Source organism: Muscardinus avellanarius (assembly GCF_963383645.1).
Source record: "Muscardinus avellanarius genome assembly, chromosome: 18".
NCBI classification, from domain to species: domain Eukaryota; kingdom Metazoa; phylum Chordata; class Mammalia; order Rodentia; family Gliridae; genus Muscardinus; species Muscardinus avellanarius.
In genome coordinates, this window is record NC_137804.1 from 52,430,174 (window position 1) to 52,450,542 (window position 20,369).

At 52.0% G+C, this 20,369-nt stretch overlaps 1 protein-coding gene across 2 annotated transcripts; it reads right to left on the reverse strand.

The window, feature by feature from the left end:
* Nucleotides 1–1,656: 1,656 nt before the first annotated feature.
* Nucleotides 1,657–20,039, reverse strand: TMEM38A (transmembrane protein 38A; the record flags this gene model as incomplete). Of its 2 annotated transcripts, XM_080716007.1 has the most annotated exons (6): nt 1,657–1,893; nt 4,024–4,141; nt 5,884–5,971; nt 8,612–8,796; nt 8,976–9,132; nt 19,791–20,039. In XM_080716007.1, 6 exons carry the CDS (start codon nt 19,912–19,914, stop codon nt 1,657–1,659), a joined length of 909 nt encoding a protein of 302 aa, XP_080572133.1. The 2 variants fall into 2 exon arrangements, with proteins under 2 accessions (XP_080572133.1, XP_080572132.1); XM_080716006.1 differs by lacking the exons at nt 5,884–5,971; nt 8,612–8,796 and having other exon boundaries at nt 19,791–19,914.
* Nucleotides 20,040–20,369: the final 330 nt, after the last annotated feature.

Sequence of the window (20,369 nt, forward strand, 5' to 3'; positions counted from 1 at the left end):
CCATGCCCGACTCTTTATTCTTTATTTTAAAACAGGGTCTCACTGAGTTGCAAAGGGCCTCACTAAGTAGCTGAGGCTGGCTTTAAAACTGCAATCCTCCTGCCTCAGCCTCCCAAGCTCTAGGATTACAAGCGTGCACCACCACACCTGGCTCCTATTTTATACTTTATTTGGAAACAGGGTCTCACAAAGTTGCTGAGAGCCTCGCTCAGTAGCTGAGGCTGGCTTCGAACCTGTGTGATCCTCCTGTCTCAGCCTCCCAAGCACTGGGATTATAAACATATGCCACCACGTCCAGCTCCCAGACCCTTTTTATTTATTAAATTTTTTCAGTATCAAGGTTGGAACCCAGGAGCATTCTACCTCCGAGCTACACACCCAGCCCTATTTTTCTATTTTTTATTCTTTATTTTGAAACAAGGTCTCACCGAGTTACAAAGGGGCTCACTAAGTAGCAGAGGCTGTCTGTGAACCCGGATCCTCCTGTCTCAGCCTCTCCCAATGCTGGGATTATAAGTATGTGCCACCACACTTTGTTTTTGTTTTTTAAATTATTAGTGTGGGGGGGGGAGTACTGAGAATAGAACCCAGGAGCTCCTGGGCTATACTCCCACACCTATTTTATACTTTCTTTGGAAACAGGGTCTCACTAAGTAGCTGAGGCTGGCTTCGAACCTGTGCAATCCTCCTGCTTCAGCCTCCCAAGCACGGCTGACCCTTTTTATTTTTTGAGACAGGGTCTTGCTAAGTTGCCAAGGATGGCCTCGAATCTGTGATCCTCCTGCCTCAGCTTCCCAGGTACTGGGATTACAGGCGTGTGCCACCAAGCCCAGCAAAGCTGTTTTCAGTCATAATTAACAACTGCCCTGGGCTCCCCTCCCGACTGCCTGATGCTTATGAGGTTGCAAAGCTTTTCCATGTCTGGCTTCTTATCGGTCCTTGTACAGAGGAGAGTCGTGGGTGTCCAGTCCACAGATGCGGAACATGAAGGTCAGAGAAGGGAAGCAACTCGCCCGGGGATGCCCAGCAGGAGCTACAAAAGCTGTGGGCATGGGAGAAGGCCTGGCCACCGAGGAGCCTGGGGAGGACACAGGCGGGGATCACAGCACCGGGCTTGCAGGAGGTCCTGGGGAAACGCCCATCGAATGAGCGAATGAGGCTTACCATGGCCTGCTGTTGAGTCAAGATGCAATTTCAAAGAAATAAAAAACAAAACCAAGAATATAACTGCCAGCTCTTGTTTTATAGTGGGGATTGAACTCAAGGGTGCCCTACCACTGAGCTCCATTCCCAGCCCTTTTGATTTTGAGACAGGGTCTTGCTAAATAGCTGAGGATGGCCTCGAACCTGTGATCCTCCGGTCTCAGCCTCCCCAGTACTGGGATTACAGTTGTGTGCCACCACGGCAGGCTTACCTGCCAGAGTTTTTAGCTGGCCTGCTTCTGGGACTCTGTACACACCCCAAAGCTGTAACTCTCTGGGGTCCTGGCAGAGATACCTTCCATTCCTAGAAAAGTCCTTCACCTCGTATCCTGGTGGCCTCAATTTGCAGATGGAAAAAATCAAGACCCAGAGAGCAAAATTCCAAACCCCAGTTCTGAGGGTCCCGGGTCCCAGTCCTCTCTCCGGTGCCCCCGGGGTCCCCTGGGCCGCCCATTAATCCGCCTTCTTAGTTTTCTTCTTCCTGGAGCCTTCGCTCAGCTCCTCCTTGGACTTGGGGGGCAGGACGGAATGCTGGGCGCCTGGCCCACTGCCGTGCGACCCGCCATGGGAGGCGCCATGGTTGTCATGGTGACGGTCACCTCCCCAGGCTGCTCCAAAGAGCACGGGGCAGATGTAGCCCTCCAGGACATCGAACGGGGAGCTGTGGGAGTGCGTGGCCGTCAGGAACACCTGCAGAGGGGTTGCAGGGTGCAGTGACAGCCAGAGGAGGACCGAGGCAGGAAGAGGAGGGGAGAGAAAAGAAAGTCAGAGAGGACAGGGAGGAGGTGGCCCAGCCCCAGCCCCAGTCCATGCTGTGTATATTTCCAGGATGCACCTGTCCTGGTATCCAGGGATGCCCAACCCTCGGTCCTCCCATAAGCCCCCCAGGCTCCCAGGGCACTCTGGTCTGAATGTGTGCCCCCAAATCCCTGTGTTGGACCTAATCATCAAGGTGGTAGTATCAGAAGATAAGGTCTTTTGGGAGTGACTAGGTCAGAAGGACACATTCCTCATGACTGGATTGATGTCCTTGTGAAGGAGGTTTGGGCTGGGCATGGTGGGGCACACCCATAACCCCAGCAATTGGGAGGCTGAGACAGAAGCAGCGCAGGTTCGCGGCCAGGCTCAGCCATTTAGTGAGGTCCTAGGCAATTTAGTGAAATCCTGTTTGAAAATAAAAACTAAGCCTGGCGTGGTGGCACATGCTTGTAATCCTAGCATTTGGGAGGCTGAGACAGGAGGATCGCGGTTCGTGAACAGGCTCAGCTACTTGGTGAGGCCCTTTGCAATTCAGTGAGACCCTGTTTCAAAATAAAGAATAAAATATAGGCCTGGGGTTGTTGCTTAGAGGTAGAACCCCCATGGCTTCTATCCCCAGTTCTGCAAAAACTAAACTAAAATAAATAAAAAGTCAAAACTAAACGGGGCTGGGAGTGTAGCCTGCAGGTACAATGCCCCTGGGTTCAATCCCTAGCACACAAAAAATAAAAACAAAAGAGGTCTGGGAGAGCCAACTAGCCCCCTTCCACCACACACGCAAGATATGAGCCATTTGCAATTGGAAAAGGAACCTCGGCAGACCCTACCCCCTCTCCACCCAGCCCTGGGCTCCCAGCTCCCAGACTGTGACCATCGGCTTCTGCTGCTGAGCAGCTGTCTAATCTGGTATTCCGCTGCAGGGGCCCAGCTGGACTCACACTGGGCTGGTGTTGAACCGCAGGCCCCGGTGGGGCTGGACTCAGCCCTGTGTGGTGATGCAGGGATGCTCTGGCACTTCCCCGTGGTCCTCTCTCAGGGGAGAGGCAGCCCTTGAGCTGGGGCCTTCCATGCTTTGGGGAACAGGGCTCCCCACCTCCATGGACAAAGGAGAGCATGGTGCTGAAACCGCTGACAAGAATCCTTCCCACGAGAATCCTTCCTGCCCAGCCAAGCCACGGGCTTCCTGAGGATGAATTCCCATGGTGCCCCTCTGCGCTCCGAGCCCAAGGAACCAAGCTGCTTGTCCCTATCCCCACCTGATGGATACTACTCCCCCCCCCCCTTTGGTGGTACTAGGCCACCAAACTCAAGGGCATTCTACCTCCCAATTCCCTTCCCACCTCCCCTCTTTTTGTAGTACTGGAGATTGAACCCAGGACAGTCTACCTCCGAGCTACAACCCCAGCCCTATTTGTTATTCTTTATTGTGAAAAAGGGCCTCACTGAGTTGCTACAGGCCTCCCCAAGTAGCTGAGGCTGTCTGTGAACCGAACCGTGGTCCTCTTGTCTCAGCCTCCCGAATGCAGGGGTTACAAGCATGCGCCACCATGCTCAGTTCTCCTAGTCTTTTTTTTTTTTTCTGCTACTGGGGATGGAACCCAGGAGCACTCTACCTCCAAGCTATACCCCCAGCCCTATTTTTTTCTTTTGAAACAGGGCCTAAGTTGCGGAAGTCTCAGTAAGTAGCTGAGGCTGGCTGCCAACCTCCAATCCTCCCGTCTCAGCCTCCCAAGTACTGGGATGATAAGCGTGCGCCACCGCACTCTGCTCTCCCAGCCCTTTTTATTTTCTATTTGGAAACAGGTTGCTGTGGCTGGTCTCGAACCTGGGATCCTCCTGACCCAGCCTCCCATGCACCGGGATTCGAGGCGTGCGCCACCACAGCTGGCCTGGACATGGCCTTTCGAAGACTCTCCCTCCATAGACCTCTGGAAAGCTGCCCCCCACCCCTGGGCTGTCCCGTCTGGGCCACAGACACTGGAAGCATCCGAGGTCCCTGCCCCATCCCAGGAGGGACAGGACTGGGCGAGGCGGAAAGGCCAGGGGCAGAGGAGGGCTTACCTTGCAGGACACCATGAACATGGTGAAGAGGAAGATGAGACTGGCTTTGGACACCGGGAGCCAGCGGGTCTGCTGGAGGGTGAAGAGCACGGCTCCGTACAGGCTGGCCTTGGTGGGGCTGCAGGAGCACGTCCAGCTCAGGTTTCTGCCCCCCCACCAGCGCCCCGCCCCGGCCAGCTCCCAGCCCGGCTTCCCAAGTGTGTGGCGGGAAGATGTGGGGGACTCAGGACCAAGCGGCATCTCTGCCTCCTGATGGATTGACCTGGGTTTGGTTCCGCCCCTGCGAGGTGCCCTCTAAGCCCTGGAATCTTTCTATTCCAAGAGTGCCTTTTATATTTATTTATTTATTTTTATTTATTTATATTTTGGTGGTACTGGGGTTCCTGGAAACCCTTCTACCTCCGGGCTACACTCCCAGACCTATTTTATACTTTTTTTTATTTGGAAACAGGGTCTATTAAGCTAGCGCAGCTGGCTTCAAACCTGCATGATCCTCCTATCTCCGCCTCCCAAGTGCGGGGATTACAAGCATGCGCCACCACGCCCGGCTGTGTCTTTTATTTTAATTAATTAATTAATTAATTTGCAGTACTGGGGATGGAACCCAGGGGCATTCTACCTCCAAGCTACACCCCCAGCCTATTTATTTGTTTGTCTGTTTATTATTTGAGGTACTGAGGATGGAAACCAGGGGCATTCTACTTCCCAGATATACCCAGCCTTATTTATTTATTTATTTATTTATTTATTTATTTATTTATTTATTTGCAGTACTGGGGATAGAACCCAGGGGCATTCTACCTCGGAGCTTTACCCTCAGCTCTATTTTTTTATTCTTTTTTTTTTTTTTCCTTGCAGTACTGGGGATGGAACCCAGGGGCCTTCTATCTTAATTCTATTCTTAATTCCAGTCTTACTGGGAAAATTAAGCAGCAGTCGTGTGCCATGGGAAGAAGGCAGCAGAGGTCACGTCTGGGTCCTCTGGACTCTGCTCCATCCTTTCTTTCTTTCTTTCTTTCTTTCTTTTTCTTTCTTTCTTTCTTTGTTTTTGTTTGGGTACTGGAGATTGGACCCAGGGGCCGTCTACCTTTAAGGTATACAACCAGCCATTTTCATTCTGTTTTATTTATTTTTAATTAATTTTATTCTTTGCGGTACTGGGGATGGAACCCAGGGGCATTCTATTTCTGAGCTACACCCCCAGCCCTATTTTTTATTCTCTATTTTGCAACAGGGTCTCACTGAGTTGCAAAGGCTTCACTAATTAGCTGAGGCTGTCTACGAACCGTGATCCTCCAGTCTCAGCCTCCTGAATGCTGGGATTACAAGCGTGCACCACCACACTCGGCTAAAAATAAATGTATTAGGCTAAATGCAGCCTGGGCTCCTGTGTGGGTCTCAGATGCTGTGGTCTGGTCCTGCTCGCCATTTTCCATTTAGCTGAAGCCACACTCCCCGCCCCTCCGCCATACCCCACTGTGCCCACGCTCCCCAAGCGTCCTATCCCTTGTCCCCGCTCAACACTCCCCCTGACCCTGGAGACCTGGCAGTATTCCTGCTCTTTTCCAACATCAGCTGGCAGAGAGACTGACCTCTACCCAGAGGCCACTTCTTAGCCAGAAAACTCCTACTCACTCTTCAAAACCCCCCAAACAAATGCCACTTCTTCCCTGCAGCTCTCCCTGCCCCCATCCTCCAGGCTCCCTGTCTGCGCGGTCCTGGGCATAGCCTCTGGATGCTTCGAAAAGGCAGACTCAGGGGCTGCAGCTCTCCGCAGCTATCACTAGTCTCCAACCCAGGGAAGGTCGCCTGTGCACACAAGAGGAATCGGGGAGGCGGGGGGACAGGTGGGGTACTCACAAGGACATGTGCATGAATTCATTGGTCTCCGGCTTCCAGACCCCTCGCAGCAGCCGCTCAAAGTTGGACATCAGGGCGACGCCGGAGCCTGTGGGACAGGGCACTGGTGAACCAGCCCGCACCCCACGCCCCCTTTCTTCTCACTGACTTTCCAAGGAAGCAACCTCTCTGCTCCGGGGGCGGGGGATTATTATTATTATTATTATTATTATTATTATTATTACTATCTCCCTTGTTTTTCGATATTGAAGACGGAACCCAAAGGCGGTCTACTTCCAAGCTACACCTCCAGTACCAACCAACCAACTAATCAACGAGGGCCTAATCAACTAAACAAGCCCACCAACCGAGGGCCCCGGGGAGCAGCCCGATGGCAGAGGCTTGCCAAGCACGCATGAGGCCCTAGGTGCCATCCCCGGCACTGCAAAATAAATACGTACCAACACCCAAGTGTCCGCAGGTGTTCCGGGCTGACAGGAGCCCGTGGCCCCCTGAGGCCCCCAGTGTGAAGCCTAGAGAAAGGGTGCTCGTCCGGAGTGATTTCACTGTCCGGGAGGCATCTGGCAGTGTCCGGGACATTTTTGGCCATCGGGGCGGGGCACAAGGGTGCCGCCGGCGCATGGTGGCAAAGGCCAGGGACACTACCCAGTGTCCTGCAGTGCCCAGCGCAGCCCCCACCGCAAAGGAAGAGGCAGGCCCGGATTCCCCCGCGCCAAGGCAGAGCAACCCTGCTCTGGCGAGATCAGCTTTTGTGACTCTGCTATTGAACTATGACAAGCCTTGGCTATTGACTGAGCATTGGCTTTGTGTGTGTGTGGTACTTTGTGTGTGTGTGGTACTGGGAACTGAACCACGACTTTTATCTATGTATTTATGTATTTTTTTTTATTTTTTGGTGGTACTGGGAGTGGAACTTGGGCTTTTCTACCTCTGGACTATACTCCCAGGCCAATTTTATACTTTATTTGGAAACAGGGTCTCACTAAGTTGCTGAGAGCCTCACTAAGTAGCTGAGGCTGGCTTCGAACCTGCGCGATCCTCTTGTCTCAGCCTCCCAAGTGCTAGGAGATTACGAGTGTGGGCCACCACTCCTGGCATTTATTTATTTATTTATTTATTATTTTTGCAGTACTGGGAATAGAACCCAGGGACAGTCTACCCCCGAGCTACACCCCCAGTCCTATTTTTTATTCTCTATTTTTGAAACAGGGTCTCACTAAGTTGCAGAGGGCCTAAGTAGCTGAGGCTGTCTGCGAACTGTGATCCTCTGGTCTCAGCCTCCCAAATGCTGGGATTACAAGCGTGCACCACTACACCTGGCCTGCTTTTATTTCTTATTTGGTAACAGGGTCTCACACGGTTGCTGAGGGCCTCACTAAATTGCTGAGGCTGGCTTTGAACCTGTGATTCTCCTATCTCAGCCTGCCAAGTACTGGGATTACAGTACTTGGAATTAGATTAGAGCTGAGTGCACCACCACACTCAGCTCTATCTTTTGATTTTTGAAACAGGGTCTCAGGCGGTTGCTGAGGGTTTCACTATGTTGCTGAGGCTCGCCCTGAACCAGTGACCCTCCTGTCTCAACCTCCCAAGGACTGGGCATACAGACGTGTGCCACCATCCACAACAGGTGCTGGCGACCAATCAGGTATTGGTTCATGGGGAGGTACAGACACCCACTCCATTCTTCACCCTCTTAACCTGGAGCAGCTGCTATGCTTTGATATTTCTTTCTTTTTCTCTTCTTCTTCCATTTTTTTTTTTAAACTGGGAATCAAATGCAGGGCATTCGACCTCTGAGTTACACCCCTGGCCTTATCATTAAGTATTTATTTATTTTTGGTCCTGGGGATTGAACCCAGGGGCATTCTACCTCTCAGCTACACATCCAGCCCTATTTTTTTTTCTTTATTTATTTATTTTTTGTGGTACTGGGGGTGGAACCCAGGAACCCAGAGGCTTTTCTACCTCTGGGCTATACTCCCAGACCTATTTTCTATTTTATTTGGAAACAGGGTCTCACTAAGTTGCTGAGAGCCTCACTAAGTAGCTGAGGCTGGCTTTGAACCTGTGTCATCCTCCTGTCTCAGCTTCCCACGTGCTGGGATTACAAGCATGCACCACCACACCTAGTTTATTCTTTATTTTGAAATAGGGTCTCACTGAGTTGCAAAGGGCCTAAGTAGCTGAGGCTGTGGGTGAACCTCGATCCTCCTGTCTCAGCCTCCCGAATGCTAGGATTACAAGCGTGAGCCACCACACCTGGCTATTTTCTTTTTCTTCTTTGTTTTTGGTGGTACTGGGGTTCCTGAAAGCCCTTCTACCCCTGGGCTATACTCCCAGACCTATTTTTTTTAATATATTTTTATTTGGAAACATGGTCTCTTAAGCCAGCGAGGCTGGCTTTGAACCTGTGTGACCCTCCTGTCTCCGCCTCCCAAGTGCAGGGATTACAAGGGTACGCCAGCACACCTGGCTATTTTCTTATTTTGAAACAAGGTGCGGAGGGCCTCACTAAGTAGCTGAGGCTGGCCGCGAACGGCGATCCTCCTGTCTCAGCCTCCCAAGTACTAGGATGACAAGCGTGCGCCACCACACCTGGCTGTATTCTCTGTTGAAAACACAGTCTTCCCAGCTTGTTGAGGCTAGCTTCTGATCTGCGATCCTCCTGTCTCAGCCTCCCGGCGCCCGGCTCTGGGGTGACATCTCACTGCTACCTCCCGCTTACCTTTGACCCACCCGGTGGCGATCATGACAAACCAGCCGTGGTGGTAGTGGTGATGTGCGTGGTGGATGCCCACTGCGATCTTGCGGACTCTCACCACCTCCTTCATGGCCACGAAGATGAGCTTCACAGGCAGGAAGCAGACACACTTATAGAAGAGGTCCATGGGGCAGAAGAAGATCAAGTACCTTCGGGGAGACCCGCACCAGCGTCAGGGTGAGGGCCAGGCCGTGGGGGCGTTGGGAGGCCAGGTGTCAGACTGCGCCCCTGGGTGCGCGGCTGGGTCCCGGTTCCTCAGACCCCGGGTTCCCACCACCCTGCGGCCATCCCTGTCCCCAGCCCAGCTCCCGCGCCCGCCTCTGCTTACCACACGGCGGTGGCCAGCAGGACGCTGGAGTTGTTGCTGAAATAGTCGATGAGGGGCTCCCCGAGGAGCAGGTCGGCCAGGATGTAGCTCCCAAAACAGTGCAGCATAGCGCAGAGCCAGGAGGCCGTGGGGTGGCGTCGGGACAGCTCCACTGCGCCTGCAGGCGAGGCGTGACGTGTGTCCCCAGAGCGCCCCCACACCTCCGCTCAGCCCCTCCTCATCCGGACGGCCTTGCAAAAGCATCCACCCAGGGCCCAGCTGTTGGTCAAGTTCACAAGGCAAACCCAGAGCCGGGCGTGGCGGCGCACGCTTGGCATCCCAGCACTGGGGAGGCTGAGACAGAGGGTCGCGGTTTGAGGCCAGCCTCAGCTACTTGGGCCCTTTGCAACTCGGTGAGAAGCTGTTTCAAAATAAGAAATAAAATCAAGCTGGGAGTGTAGCTTGGAAGCTTGGAGGTAGAATGCCTCTGGGTTCAATCCCTAGTACTAAAAAAAGAAAAGAAAAGAAAAGAGTCCTGGTTCAGGTAGAGAGCTGGGATGAGGACCCCTGGATACCGAGGGCCGACTTTGTTTAGGGAGGATCAGACGACACATGCGCCTTTGGTGTCTGGCTTCTGCTCTTAGCACAGTATGTGCTCTTTTCTTTCCTTATGTGATATTAGGAATTCAACCCAGGGGCTTTCTACCTTTAAGCTATACCCCCAGCCCTTTTTACCTTTATTTTTTTAATTATTATTTTATTTATTTATTTATTTATTTATTTATTTATTTTGGTGGTACTGGGGTTCCTGGAAACCCTTCTACCTCCGGGCTACACTCCCAGACCTATTTTATACTTTTTTTTTTAAATTTGGAAACAGGGTCTCTTAAGCCTGCGCGGCTGGCTTCGAACCCGCGCCATCCTCCTGTCTCCGCCTCCCAAGCCGGGGGGGGGGGGGGGGGGGGGAGGGGGGGGACAAGCGCGCACCACCACGCCTGGCTATTTTATTTTGAAACAGGATCTTGTCAAGTTGCTAAGGGCATAGCTTAGTCTCCTGTCTTGGCCTCCCAAGTACTGGGATTATAGGCATGCCCCACCATACCTGGTTTAGCGGAGTTTTCAAGAGTAATGTTTATTTTTGCCGCTGTAAAATATTCCACCATAGGAAGAGATCATGAAGTATGTGTTCAATTCTTCCACAGACATTTTACGATCAGCACATATGCTCAATACAAGTAATTATGGGGTAAGTGATCAGTATATTCTCTCTGACCGGGCATGGTGGCGCACACTTGTAATCCCAGCATTTGGGAGGCTGAGACAGGAGGATCACAGTTCCCCAACAGCCTCAGCTACTTAGCGAGGTCCTTCATAACTCAGTGAGACCCTGTTTCAAAAATAAAAAGACTAAAGCCGGACATGGTGGCGCACGCTTGTAATCCCCGCGCTTGGGAGGCTGAGACATGTTCGAAGCCAGCCTCAGCTACTTACTGAGGCTCTCAGCAACTTAGTGAGACCATTTTTTTGTTTGTTTTGTTTTGTTTTTGGTGGTACTGGGGATGGAACCCAGTGGCCTTCTACCTCTAGGCTACACTCCCAGACCTATTTTATATTTTATCTAGAAACAGGGTCTCGCTAAGTTACTGAGAGCCTCACTAAGTAGCTGAGGCTGGCTTTGAACCTGCACGATTCTCCTGTCTCCACCTCCCAAGTGTGGGGATTACAAGCATACGCCACCACGCCCGGCAGATTCCTAATAAAATATAAGAATAGGTCTGGGAGTGTAGCCCAGGGGCAGGAAGCCCCTGGGGTTCATCCCTAGTACCACTAAAAAAATAAAAAATAAATAAAATAAAAGACTAAAAAATTGGGTGTAGAACAGAGGTATAATGCCTCTGGGTTCCACTCCCAGTACCGAAAAAAAAAAAAAAAAAAAAGAAAAAAATCTCTTTCACACTGTCATCCCTTATTTGCCTAGTTCCTGATAAGAACTGGAACGAAACCTTCCTCCACCTTTGATGTTATCCTAAACCCCAACACTCACGGAGGGCCTCGGAGACAGGCCAAACTCTCCCCGGTCCTATCCTGGACATCTATTTAAAACACAGCCTCCGCCCAGTTAATCCTCCCGAGCAGCTGGCGAGGCACCCACTCTGCAGAAATGTATACCACTGCATCTAAAAATAACTCCCAGGACGGAATTCTTTCCAGGGTCTTTCTTGTGCCCTTTGGGCTCAGCAGAGGGACTGAGCCGGGAGTGGGGGTGGGGCGTGGCCTTCAGTGAAACCTACAAGCAGGCTCTCGGCTCCTTCTGAGCACGCCCTGGTACAGAACTCACTGCCCCAGCTCTGGTTTTGTCCTTTATCCTGGGGTGGCCTCTAAAGCAAAGAGCTGCCCCCCCCATTCCCCAGCCTCAGTTTCTTCCGCTGTCAACAGGCCAGGATGAAGCGTGAAACTGGGCATGGTGGCGCACACTTGTAATCCCAGGGAGGCTGAGACAGGAGGATTGCAGGTTTGAGGCCAGCCTTAGCAACTTAGCAAGACTCTGTTCCAAAAAGTAAAGTAAAAAAGGGCTAGCGGTGTAGCTTGGAGGTAGAGTGTCCCTGGGTTCAATCATCAGTACAATAAATAAACAAACAAACAAACAAACAAACCGGGATGCGCACACATCCACATTCCTGGGTGGAATGGTGACCCAAGTAATCCTGTGCTATCCTTATCTAGCCCCTCTGTCCCTCCCTAGAAGGACAGGCTGAAAGTACCTTTTTTTTTTTGCAATACCATGGATGGAACCCAGGGGCATTCTACCTCCAGGTTACACTCCCAGAACTATTTTCTATTTTATTTGGAGACAGGGTCTCACTAAGTACCCGAGAGCCTCACTATGTAGCTGAGGCTGGCTTCAAACCTGTGTGATCCTCCTGTCTCAGCCTCCCAAGTGCTGGGATTACAAGCGTGCGCCACCACGCCTGGCTAGTCTTTATTTTGAAACAGGGTCTCACTGAGTTTCAAAGGGCGTAAGTAGTAGCTGAGGCTGTCCTCGAACCGCGATCTTCCAGCTTGAAAGTCCCATTTCACAGATGCAAAGACGGAGGCTGACTGTGTGGGACAGGCCCACCCTGAGGATGTAGTACAAGATGGTGGCTCAGAAGCTGCCCCCTACCTCCAAAGCCCGGGCAGTTCCGCCCTGTGCCACGGACCTTCTGGAGCCCAGTCAGGAAGCCAGAGGACCTGGGTTTCAAATTCAAATGCCACAGCCGATAGGCCTCTCCCTGGGTAAGTGGGGGGCAGGTCACCCTCTTAGGGTTCTGCTTGCCCGAGCTTATAATGGGGATGCTAACTTCTGGCGACCACCCACCCTGCTCTGCTGGGGCCCCAGGGCGTTCCTGCGGCTGGAGACTTTTGCAGCTGGTCTTAGGTAAACCCGGCCAGAATGGATGACCCCAGTGCTATCAGTCATTCCGCAGGGTGCCTGTGAGGAAGAAAACTTGCTTAACGCTTAGCAATTAGGCAAGAGGTGTTCCTGAACTGAAATGCAAAGGAAAATAGCTGGGGGTAGAAATTTCAGAGAGAGAGCGAGAGCGCGCGCACACACACACACACGCACACACACACACGCACACACACACACACGCACACACACACGCGCACACACACACACGCACACACACACGCACGCGCACACACACACACACACGCGCACACACACGCGCACACACACACGCACGCACACACACGCACACACACACACGCACACACACACACGCACACACACACGCGCACACACACACACGCACACACACACACGCACACACGCACACACACACACGCACACACGCACACACACACACACACACACACGCACACACACACACTCCTGCACACACAGTACTAGGGATGGAACCCAGGGCCTCACACATGCTAGGCAAGCACTTTAGTACTGAATTGCATCCTCAGGCCCACAGTGGCTGCATTTTTATTTATTGGTGGTACTGGGGTTCCTGGAAGCCCTTCTACCTCCGGGCTACACTCCCAGACCTATTTTTACATTTTTTTAAAATTTGGAAACAGGGTCTCCTAAGCCAGCGCGCGCGGCTGGCTTCGAACCTGCGCGATCCTCCTGTCTCCGCCTCCCGAGCGCGGGGATGACAAGCGTGGCCACCACGCCCGGCCGTGGCTGCATTTGTAAAACTGAGCTCTGTAGCTGGGCATGGTGGTGCATGCCTGTCATCCCAGTACTTGGGCAGCTGAGGCCAAGGGGTCACAAGTTGCCAGGCGTGGTGGCACGCACTTGTATTCCCAGCATTCGAGAGGCTAAGACAGGAGGATCACGGTTCACGGGATAGCCTCAGCTAAGTAGTGAGGCCTTCTGCAACTTAGTGAGACCTTGTTTCAAAATAAAAAAAAAAAATAGGGCTGGGGTGTGGGGGGTATAGTTTGGAGATAGAATACTCCTGGGTTCCATCCTCAGTACTGCAAAAAAAGAAAAAAGAAAGAAAAGAAAAAAAAGGTCACAAGCTTGAGAGCAGCCTCACAACTTACTGAGGCCCTCAGCAACCTAGCAAGACCCTGTTTTGAAATACAAAATAAAATAGGGCTGAGGGTATAGATCAGAGGTAGAGGGCCCCTGGGTTCAGTAACCAGTATCAATCAATCAATGAATAAAAAATGGCTAGGGGTATAGCTCAGAGGTAGAATGCCCTTGGTTCCATCCTCAGCACAATAAATAAATAAGTAAATAAATGAATAAGCCAGCCAGCCAGCCGGGCATAGTAGTACGTGCTTAAATCCCAGTACTTGGGAGACTGAGACACAAGGATCGTAGATTTGTGATCAGCCGCAGCTACTTAGTGAAGCTCTCCACAGCTGAGTGAGACCCTGTTTCAAAATAAAGACTAAAAAATAGGGCTGGGGGTGTAGTTCAGAGGTAGAATGCCCCTGGGTTCCATCCCTAGTACTGCAAAATCAACCAATCAAAAGAGAGAAAAAGGACACCGGGCATGGTGGCGCACGCTTGTAACCCCGCGCTCGGGAGGCAGAGACAGGAGGATCGCGCAGGTTCGAAGCCAGCCTCAGCTGGCTTAAGAGACCCTGTTTCCAAATAAAAATATAAAAATAGGTCTGGGAGTGTAGCCCGGAGGTAGAAGGGTTTCCAGGAACCCCAGTACCACCAAAATGGGGGGGGGGGAATATGAGATATGTTGACCAGAATGTCTGGAACATTCTATAAAGATATTGAATTGCAGCTGTGTGTGGTGGTGAATGCCTAAAATCCCAGGACTTGGAAGGTTGAGACAGGAGGATCACAGATTCAAGGACAGCTTCAGCAATGGTGAGACTCTCTTCAACCTAGCAGACCCTGTTTCAAAATAAAAAAAATAAAACTGGCCAGGCATGGTGGCACATGCTTGTAATCCCAGCATTTGGGAGGATGAGACAGGAGGATTGTGGTTTGCAAGACAGCCTCAGCTACTTAGTGAAACCCTTTGCAACCTAGTGAGACCCCCATTTCAAAATAAAGAATAAAAAAAATAGGGCTGGGGGTGTAACTTGAAGGTAGAAAGCCCATGTGTGTGTGTGTGTGTGTGTGTGTGTGTGTGTGTGTGTGTGTGTACTTTTTTGCAGTACTGAGGATTGAACCCAGGGGCCTTCTACCTCTGGGCTAAACTCCCAGACCTACTATATATTTTTTTCTTTTTTTTCTTTTTTTAATTTGGAAACGGTCTGTTAAGCCAGTGGAGGCTGGCTTCAAACCTACGTGATCCTCCTGTCTCAGCCTCCCAAGTGCAAGGATTACAAGCGTGCACCACCACGCCCAGCCCAACCCTGTTTTTTATTCTTTATTTTGAAACAGGGTCTCACTGAGTTGCAGAGGGCCTCACTAAGTAGCTGAGGCTGAACCGCGATCCTCCTGTCTCAGCCTCCTGAAAGCTGGGATTCTAAGCGTGCGCCACCACGCCCGCCATGAGCAAGGATCCACCCATCCTTCATTCATTTCTTCATTCATTCATTCCTGCATTGACACAGGCAGCAGCCGCTGCATCCTCCTCTTTCCTTCCATAGATTGTTTTTTTCTTTTTGGTGGTACTGGGGTTCCTGGAAGCCCTTCTACCTCCGGGCTACACTCCCAGACCTATATTTACATTTTTATTTGTAACAGGGTCTCCTAAGCCAGTGCACGCGGCTGGCTTCGAACCTGCGCGATCCTCCTGTCTCTGCCTCCCAAGCGCGGGGATTACAAGCGTGCGCCACCACGCCCGGCCCTCCTTCCATAGATTTTTGGGGTCCCCCAGCAGCGAGCCAGCCTCTGACCTCCAGCCCTTGGGGAAACTCCAGATTTAGCAGGCAGCTCATCTTTCTTTTTGATGCTGGGGATGGAACCCAGGGACACTCTACTTCTGAGCTACACCCTTGGCCTTTTTATTTTTATTTATTTATTTTTTCCTGTGGTACCAGGGGGAAAAAAAAAACTGGGGCATTATACCTCTGAGCTATACCCCCAGCACTATTTTTTAGTCTTATTTATTTATTTTGCAGTACTGGGGATGGAACCCAGGGACATTCTACCTCCGAGCTATACCCCCGAGCCCTATTTTTTATTTTTTGTTTTGAAATAGTGTCTCGCTGTGCTGCAAAAGCCCTCACTATGTAGCTGAGGCTGTCCGCGAACCCCGATCCTCCTGTCTCAGCCTCCCAAATGCTGGGATTACAAGTGTGCGCCACTACACCTGGCTCCTTTTTATCTTTTTGTTTTGAAACAGGGTCTCACTAGGTTGCTGAGGGCCTAAGTTGCTGAGGTTGGCCGAGAACCCTCAATCTTCCGGTCTCAGCCTCTCAAATCGTAAGATTCTGGGCATGTGTCATCGTGCCCAGCTTCCCGTCTCTGGAACTCCACCATGCTTAGGGACCACTGAGGGGTCCAGTTCTGAATCAGATTCAGCAGATCTGGCTGGGGCCTGGGACTCTGCACTTCCGGCCAGACGACACACATGACGGCCACACTCTGAGCTTTATCCTGACCAGGATCTCAGGTAACACACTCCTTCACAGCCTTCCAAATAAACACAACTGCCTCTCACAGCCGGCTCAGATGGCACGGCTGCCGAAGCTCCACAGATCTTCATGGAGCCGGGAGAGGGAGTCCAGGATGATGTTTCAAACGCCCCACTTCACAGATGTGGGAACTGATGATCAGAGGTGAACCCGCCACTTGGGTGTCTCCCCAGCGCTCCGGGAAGAAACGAGCCCCGTTTCAGAGATTTTTTCTGAAAGCGAGCTTGGCTCATCTGCAGGGGCTGGTTCCGGGGGAAGCTCCAGAGGGCCCCAGACTGGCTTAACCCTGGGCTGTCACTGGGCTGAAATGCTTCACCCCTGCACAAGGGGCCCCGCAGAATCATCTTGTACCTGGCCTTGCAAATTCTGTTGCTGGTCCTGCAACTGGCGCAGGGATTCAGAGAAGAAATATTTGAAGAGGCTCAGTGCACACGCCTAAGGCGGGGAGGAGGATCTACCGGCTCCATTAACCAGGTTACTTTTTTTTTTTTTTGAAGATTTAAAGAAGTTTATTAGAAAGATAGAAATATAGAGGATAGGTACAGCTCCAGACCAGACTGGCATGGAGGGGTGACTCGAATGAATACACCCCAGGTTACTTTTTTTTTTTATTTTCTGGTACTAGGAATGGGACCCAGAGGCATTCATTCCACCTCCCAGCTCTGTCCTCAGCCTCTTTTTATTTTTTTGTTTTGAAAAAGGGTCTTGTAGCCAGGGAGGTGGCGCACGCTTGTAATCCCCGCGCTTGGGAGGCGGAGACAGGAGGATGGCGCAGGTTCAAAGCCAGCCGCGCTGGCTTAAGAGACCCTGTTTCCAACTAAAAATATAAAATAGGTCTGGGAGTGTAGCCCGGAGGTAGAAGGGCTTCCAGGAACTCCGGTACCACCAAAAAAAATAAAAATAAAAATAAAAGAAAGAAAGAGGGTCTTGTTACTCAGTAAGACCCTACTTCAAAATAAAGAATAAAAAGTAAGGATGGGGGTGTAACCCGAAGGTAGAATGCCCCTGGGTTCCATCCCCAGAACTGCAAAATAAAAGGGTCTTCCTAAATTGTTGAGACTGGCCAGGCATGATGGTGCACACTTGTAATCCCAGCATTCAGGAGGCTGAGACGGGAGGATCACGGTTCTGGGACAGCATCAGCTACTTAGTAAGGCCCTTAGTAACTCAGTGATACCCTGTTTCAAAAATAAAGACAGCCACGCATGGTACATGGCGCTTGGGAGGCTGAGACAGGAGGATCGCACAGGTTCGAAGCCAGCCTCAGCTACTTAGTGAGGCTCTCAGCAACTTAGTGAGACCTTGTTTCCAAATAAAGTAAAAAATAGGTCTGGGAGTATAGCCCGGAGGTAGAAAAGCCCCTGAGTTCTACCCTCAGTACCATTAAAAAAAAAAAAAAAAAATCTCTACGAGCTATGTGCACCAGGGCTGAGAACCACTCACTCCTCATCCTTCTGGAGCCTTCTGGAGCCTTCAGGCTTGGGCACTTCCAAACCTTCCCTGCAGCCTCCTGGCCAACCCGGACACCTCGGTCCTCCGGCACCTTGCTCTTCGTCCACCCCACGGCACCTGGCTCCTCACGCTGGAGCTTTTCTAAGGTGCGCTGTGTTCTGCGGTTGCCCGGGTCAGTGGCAAGAGCCGCCCATCTGAATTCTCCAGACAGGAAACACAGCCCCCAGTTGACCAGGACAATCACAAAAGCTTATTTTGCTTTGCAAAGTAACTGCTCACCAGAGGAGCTTTTAAGGAAATAGGCTCTGGCGTTTTTAGATGGGCAGAACTAGAACAAAGACGCCTGAGAATTAGAGCCTGATCCTGTATGCGCGGGACTGTACGTTGCTGTCTACACGTCTAAGGGTATGAAGGCACGAAGCAGACAGCGCGGACAGCGGCCACCACGAGATGTCTGTGTTTCTTTTTGCCTTTTTGCCTTTCGGCTTGATTTTTAGTAAATATGAGCACTGTTTTTGTTTTCTTTTGGGGAGGTATTTGGAATTGATTCCAGGGGTATTTTACCTCCGAGCTGTATACACCCCTGACCCTTTTTATTTATTACTTTTTGGTACTGGGATTGAATCCAGGGGCATTCTACCTCTGAGCTACACTCCCAGACTCTGTGTGTGTGTGTGTGTGTGTGTGTGTGTGTGTGTGTGTGTGTGTTACTGGGGATGGAACCCAGGGCACTCTATCTCCCAGCTATACCTCCAGCCCTATTTTATTCTTTTATTTTGTTTTTGGTTTTGTTTTTTTGTTTCTGTTTTCTTTTTGGTACTGGGGATGGAACCCTGGTTTATTCTACCTCTGAGCTACACTCTCAGCCCCATTTTGCAATTTTTCTTTTCTTTTTCTTTTCTTTTTTCGGTACTACAGATGGAACCCAGGGCATTCTATCTCCGAGCTACACCTCCAGCCCTATTTTTATTCTTTATTTTGAAACAGGATCTCACTGAGTTGCAAAGGGCCTCACTAAGTAGCTGCGGATTGTCTAAACCACAATCCTCCTGTCTCAGCTTCCCGAATGCTGCGATTATAAGCATGCGCCACCATGCCCGGTTATAATCTTTATTTTGAAACAGGGTCTCACTAAATTGCAGAAGGCCTCACTAAGAAGCTGAGGCTGTCTGAGAACCATGATCCTCTTGTCTCAGCCTCCCAAGTACTAGGATCAGAAGCATGTGTTACCACGCCTGGCCTTATTCTTTTATTTTGAAACACTAAGTTGGGGATGACTTAAAGTTGCTGAGGCTGGCCACAAACCCTCAGTCTCTTAAGTACTGGGATTACAGGCGTGGGCCTATTTTTATCACCTGAAAAAGAATACGACTATTTCCATTCTGAGATTAAGGCGTAATTTATATCTAAATGGGAGAAAGGGTCACAGGTTTCTGGCGGTCTTTTTTTCTAAAGCTCAATTCTATTGTCCATTAAGTTGGCTAGTGTCCGAGAATAATTAAGAAACTAGGAGTTGAACAAGAAATAGTTGCTCCTGGGGAACCTTGTATAAAAGTAGAGCATATTCTAAGGAGGTCATTCATTTTCATAAAAAAAAAAAAAAAAGGAAGGAAGGAAATCAAAGAAGCTGGGTTCATCCTCCTGCGATTCCCAGGTAGTGTCTGTAGCTGAGTGAAGGAGGCTGACCCCAAATCACCCAGCCTGGGGGGCTGGATCTGCTCCATAAGTAGAAAGGCTCCCAGGCCAGGGCTGGAAGAATTCCCATGGGTTCCGGCATAGTCCAGGCGACAGACGAGGACGGGAGGAGAGAGGAGGGTGCCCGAGAGATGCAGCGAGGAGGCGGCCCCCGTATCACTTTCCCCGAACCCGATCGCAGCCCCCAGTAAGGCCGGCCCTTATATAGACATCCAGCAGCCGCTACCATGTGCGTGCCAAGGACGAGAAGGGTCAAGGCGGCTGGCGGCTAGGACATCTGACCCTGCCCGCGGCGCCCACGCCCGCCTGCACCTCCGCCACCATCTGTGCCCCCTCCCAAGTTCCTGCAGCCCTGCCCCCGCAGGATCCCCGGTCTTCTTTACCCCACTCTCCAACACCTGCTCCCCCTCCTCCAAACGAGCTCACCCTCTCGCACCGGCATCATCATCCCCACGCTCACGAGTGGGGGCGAGCTTCCCTCCCCCGCGCGCGTGGGAGAACCCCAAGATCTTAACCATCTGCCTCCTCCTTCCGTCCAGTCCCTGGGCTGTCCTCCCTCCTCTGCGACCCCTGAGTTCACCCCAGCCTCCCCCGCCCCCCGTGACACCCCTTTTCCAGCCGCGGGCCTGCACTTACCTGGCTCATACTTGAGGTAGAGGATGGAGACGATGAAGTAGCTGAGGTCGAAGACGGGGAAGAGGGGCACCCGCGAGAAGCTGAGCGCCAGCTCGCCCAGGCTCAGGGCCGACAGCAGATCCATGACGGCGCTCGCGGGGTGCCACCGGGACCCCGGCCGTCCGTCCCGCCGCCCGCGGCCCGGCGACTGCACCCGCCGAGGGGCCCGCCCCGGCCCGCCAGGCGCCACCCCCGGCCCGGCCCCGCGGAGAGGAGGGGCGACGGGGGGGGCAGTGGAGGCGGCTGGCCGAGCCGGGTGCCCCGTGCCTGCCCTCGGGCCAGCTCTGTCCCTCTGTCCCCAGGAGGGCGAGCGGGCAGGGAGGCTGGCGTTCGGGGGTCCGCGCCCGCGGGTCCGCCCTGGGGGTGGGGGCCCCGTCCCCCCGGCAGGGTGAGCCGGTTGCCCCGGGCTCTGGCCCTCGGCCCGGCATCGCCCCACTAGGTCCCGTGGAGGGCAGTCGCCCAGGGAGGCGGCCATGCGGGGGTCTGCAGACCACTGAGCCCCCGAGCTGGGCGCCCGCGCCTGGGGGGCTGAATCGGCTA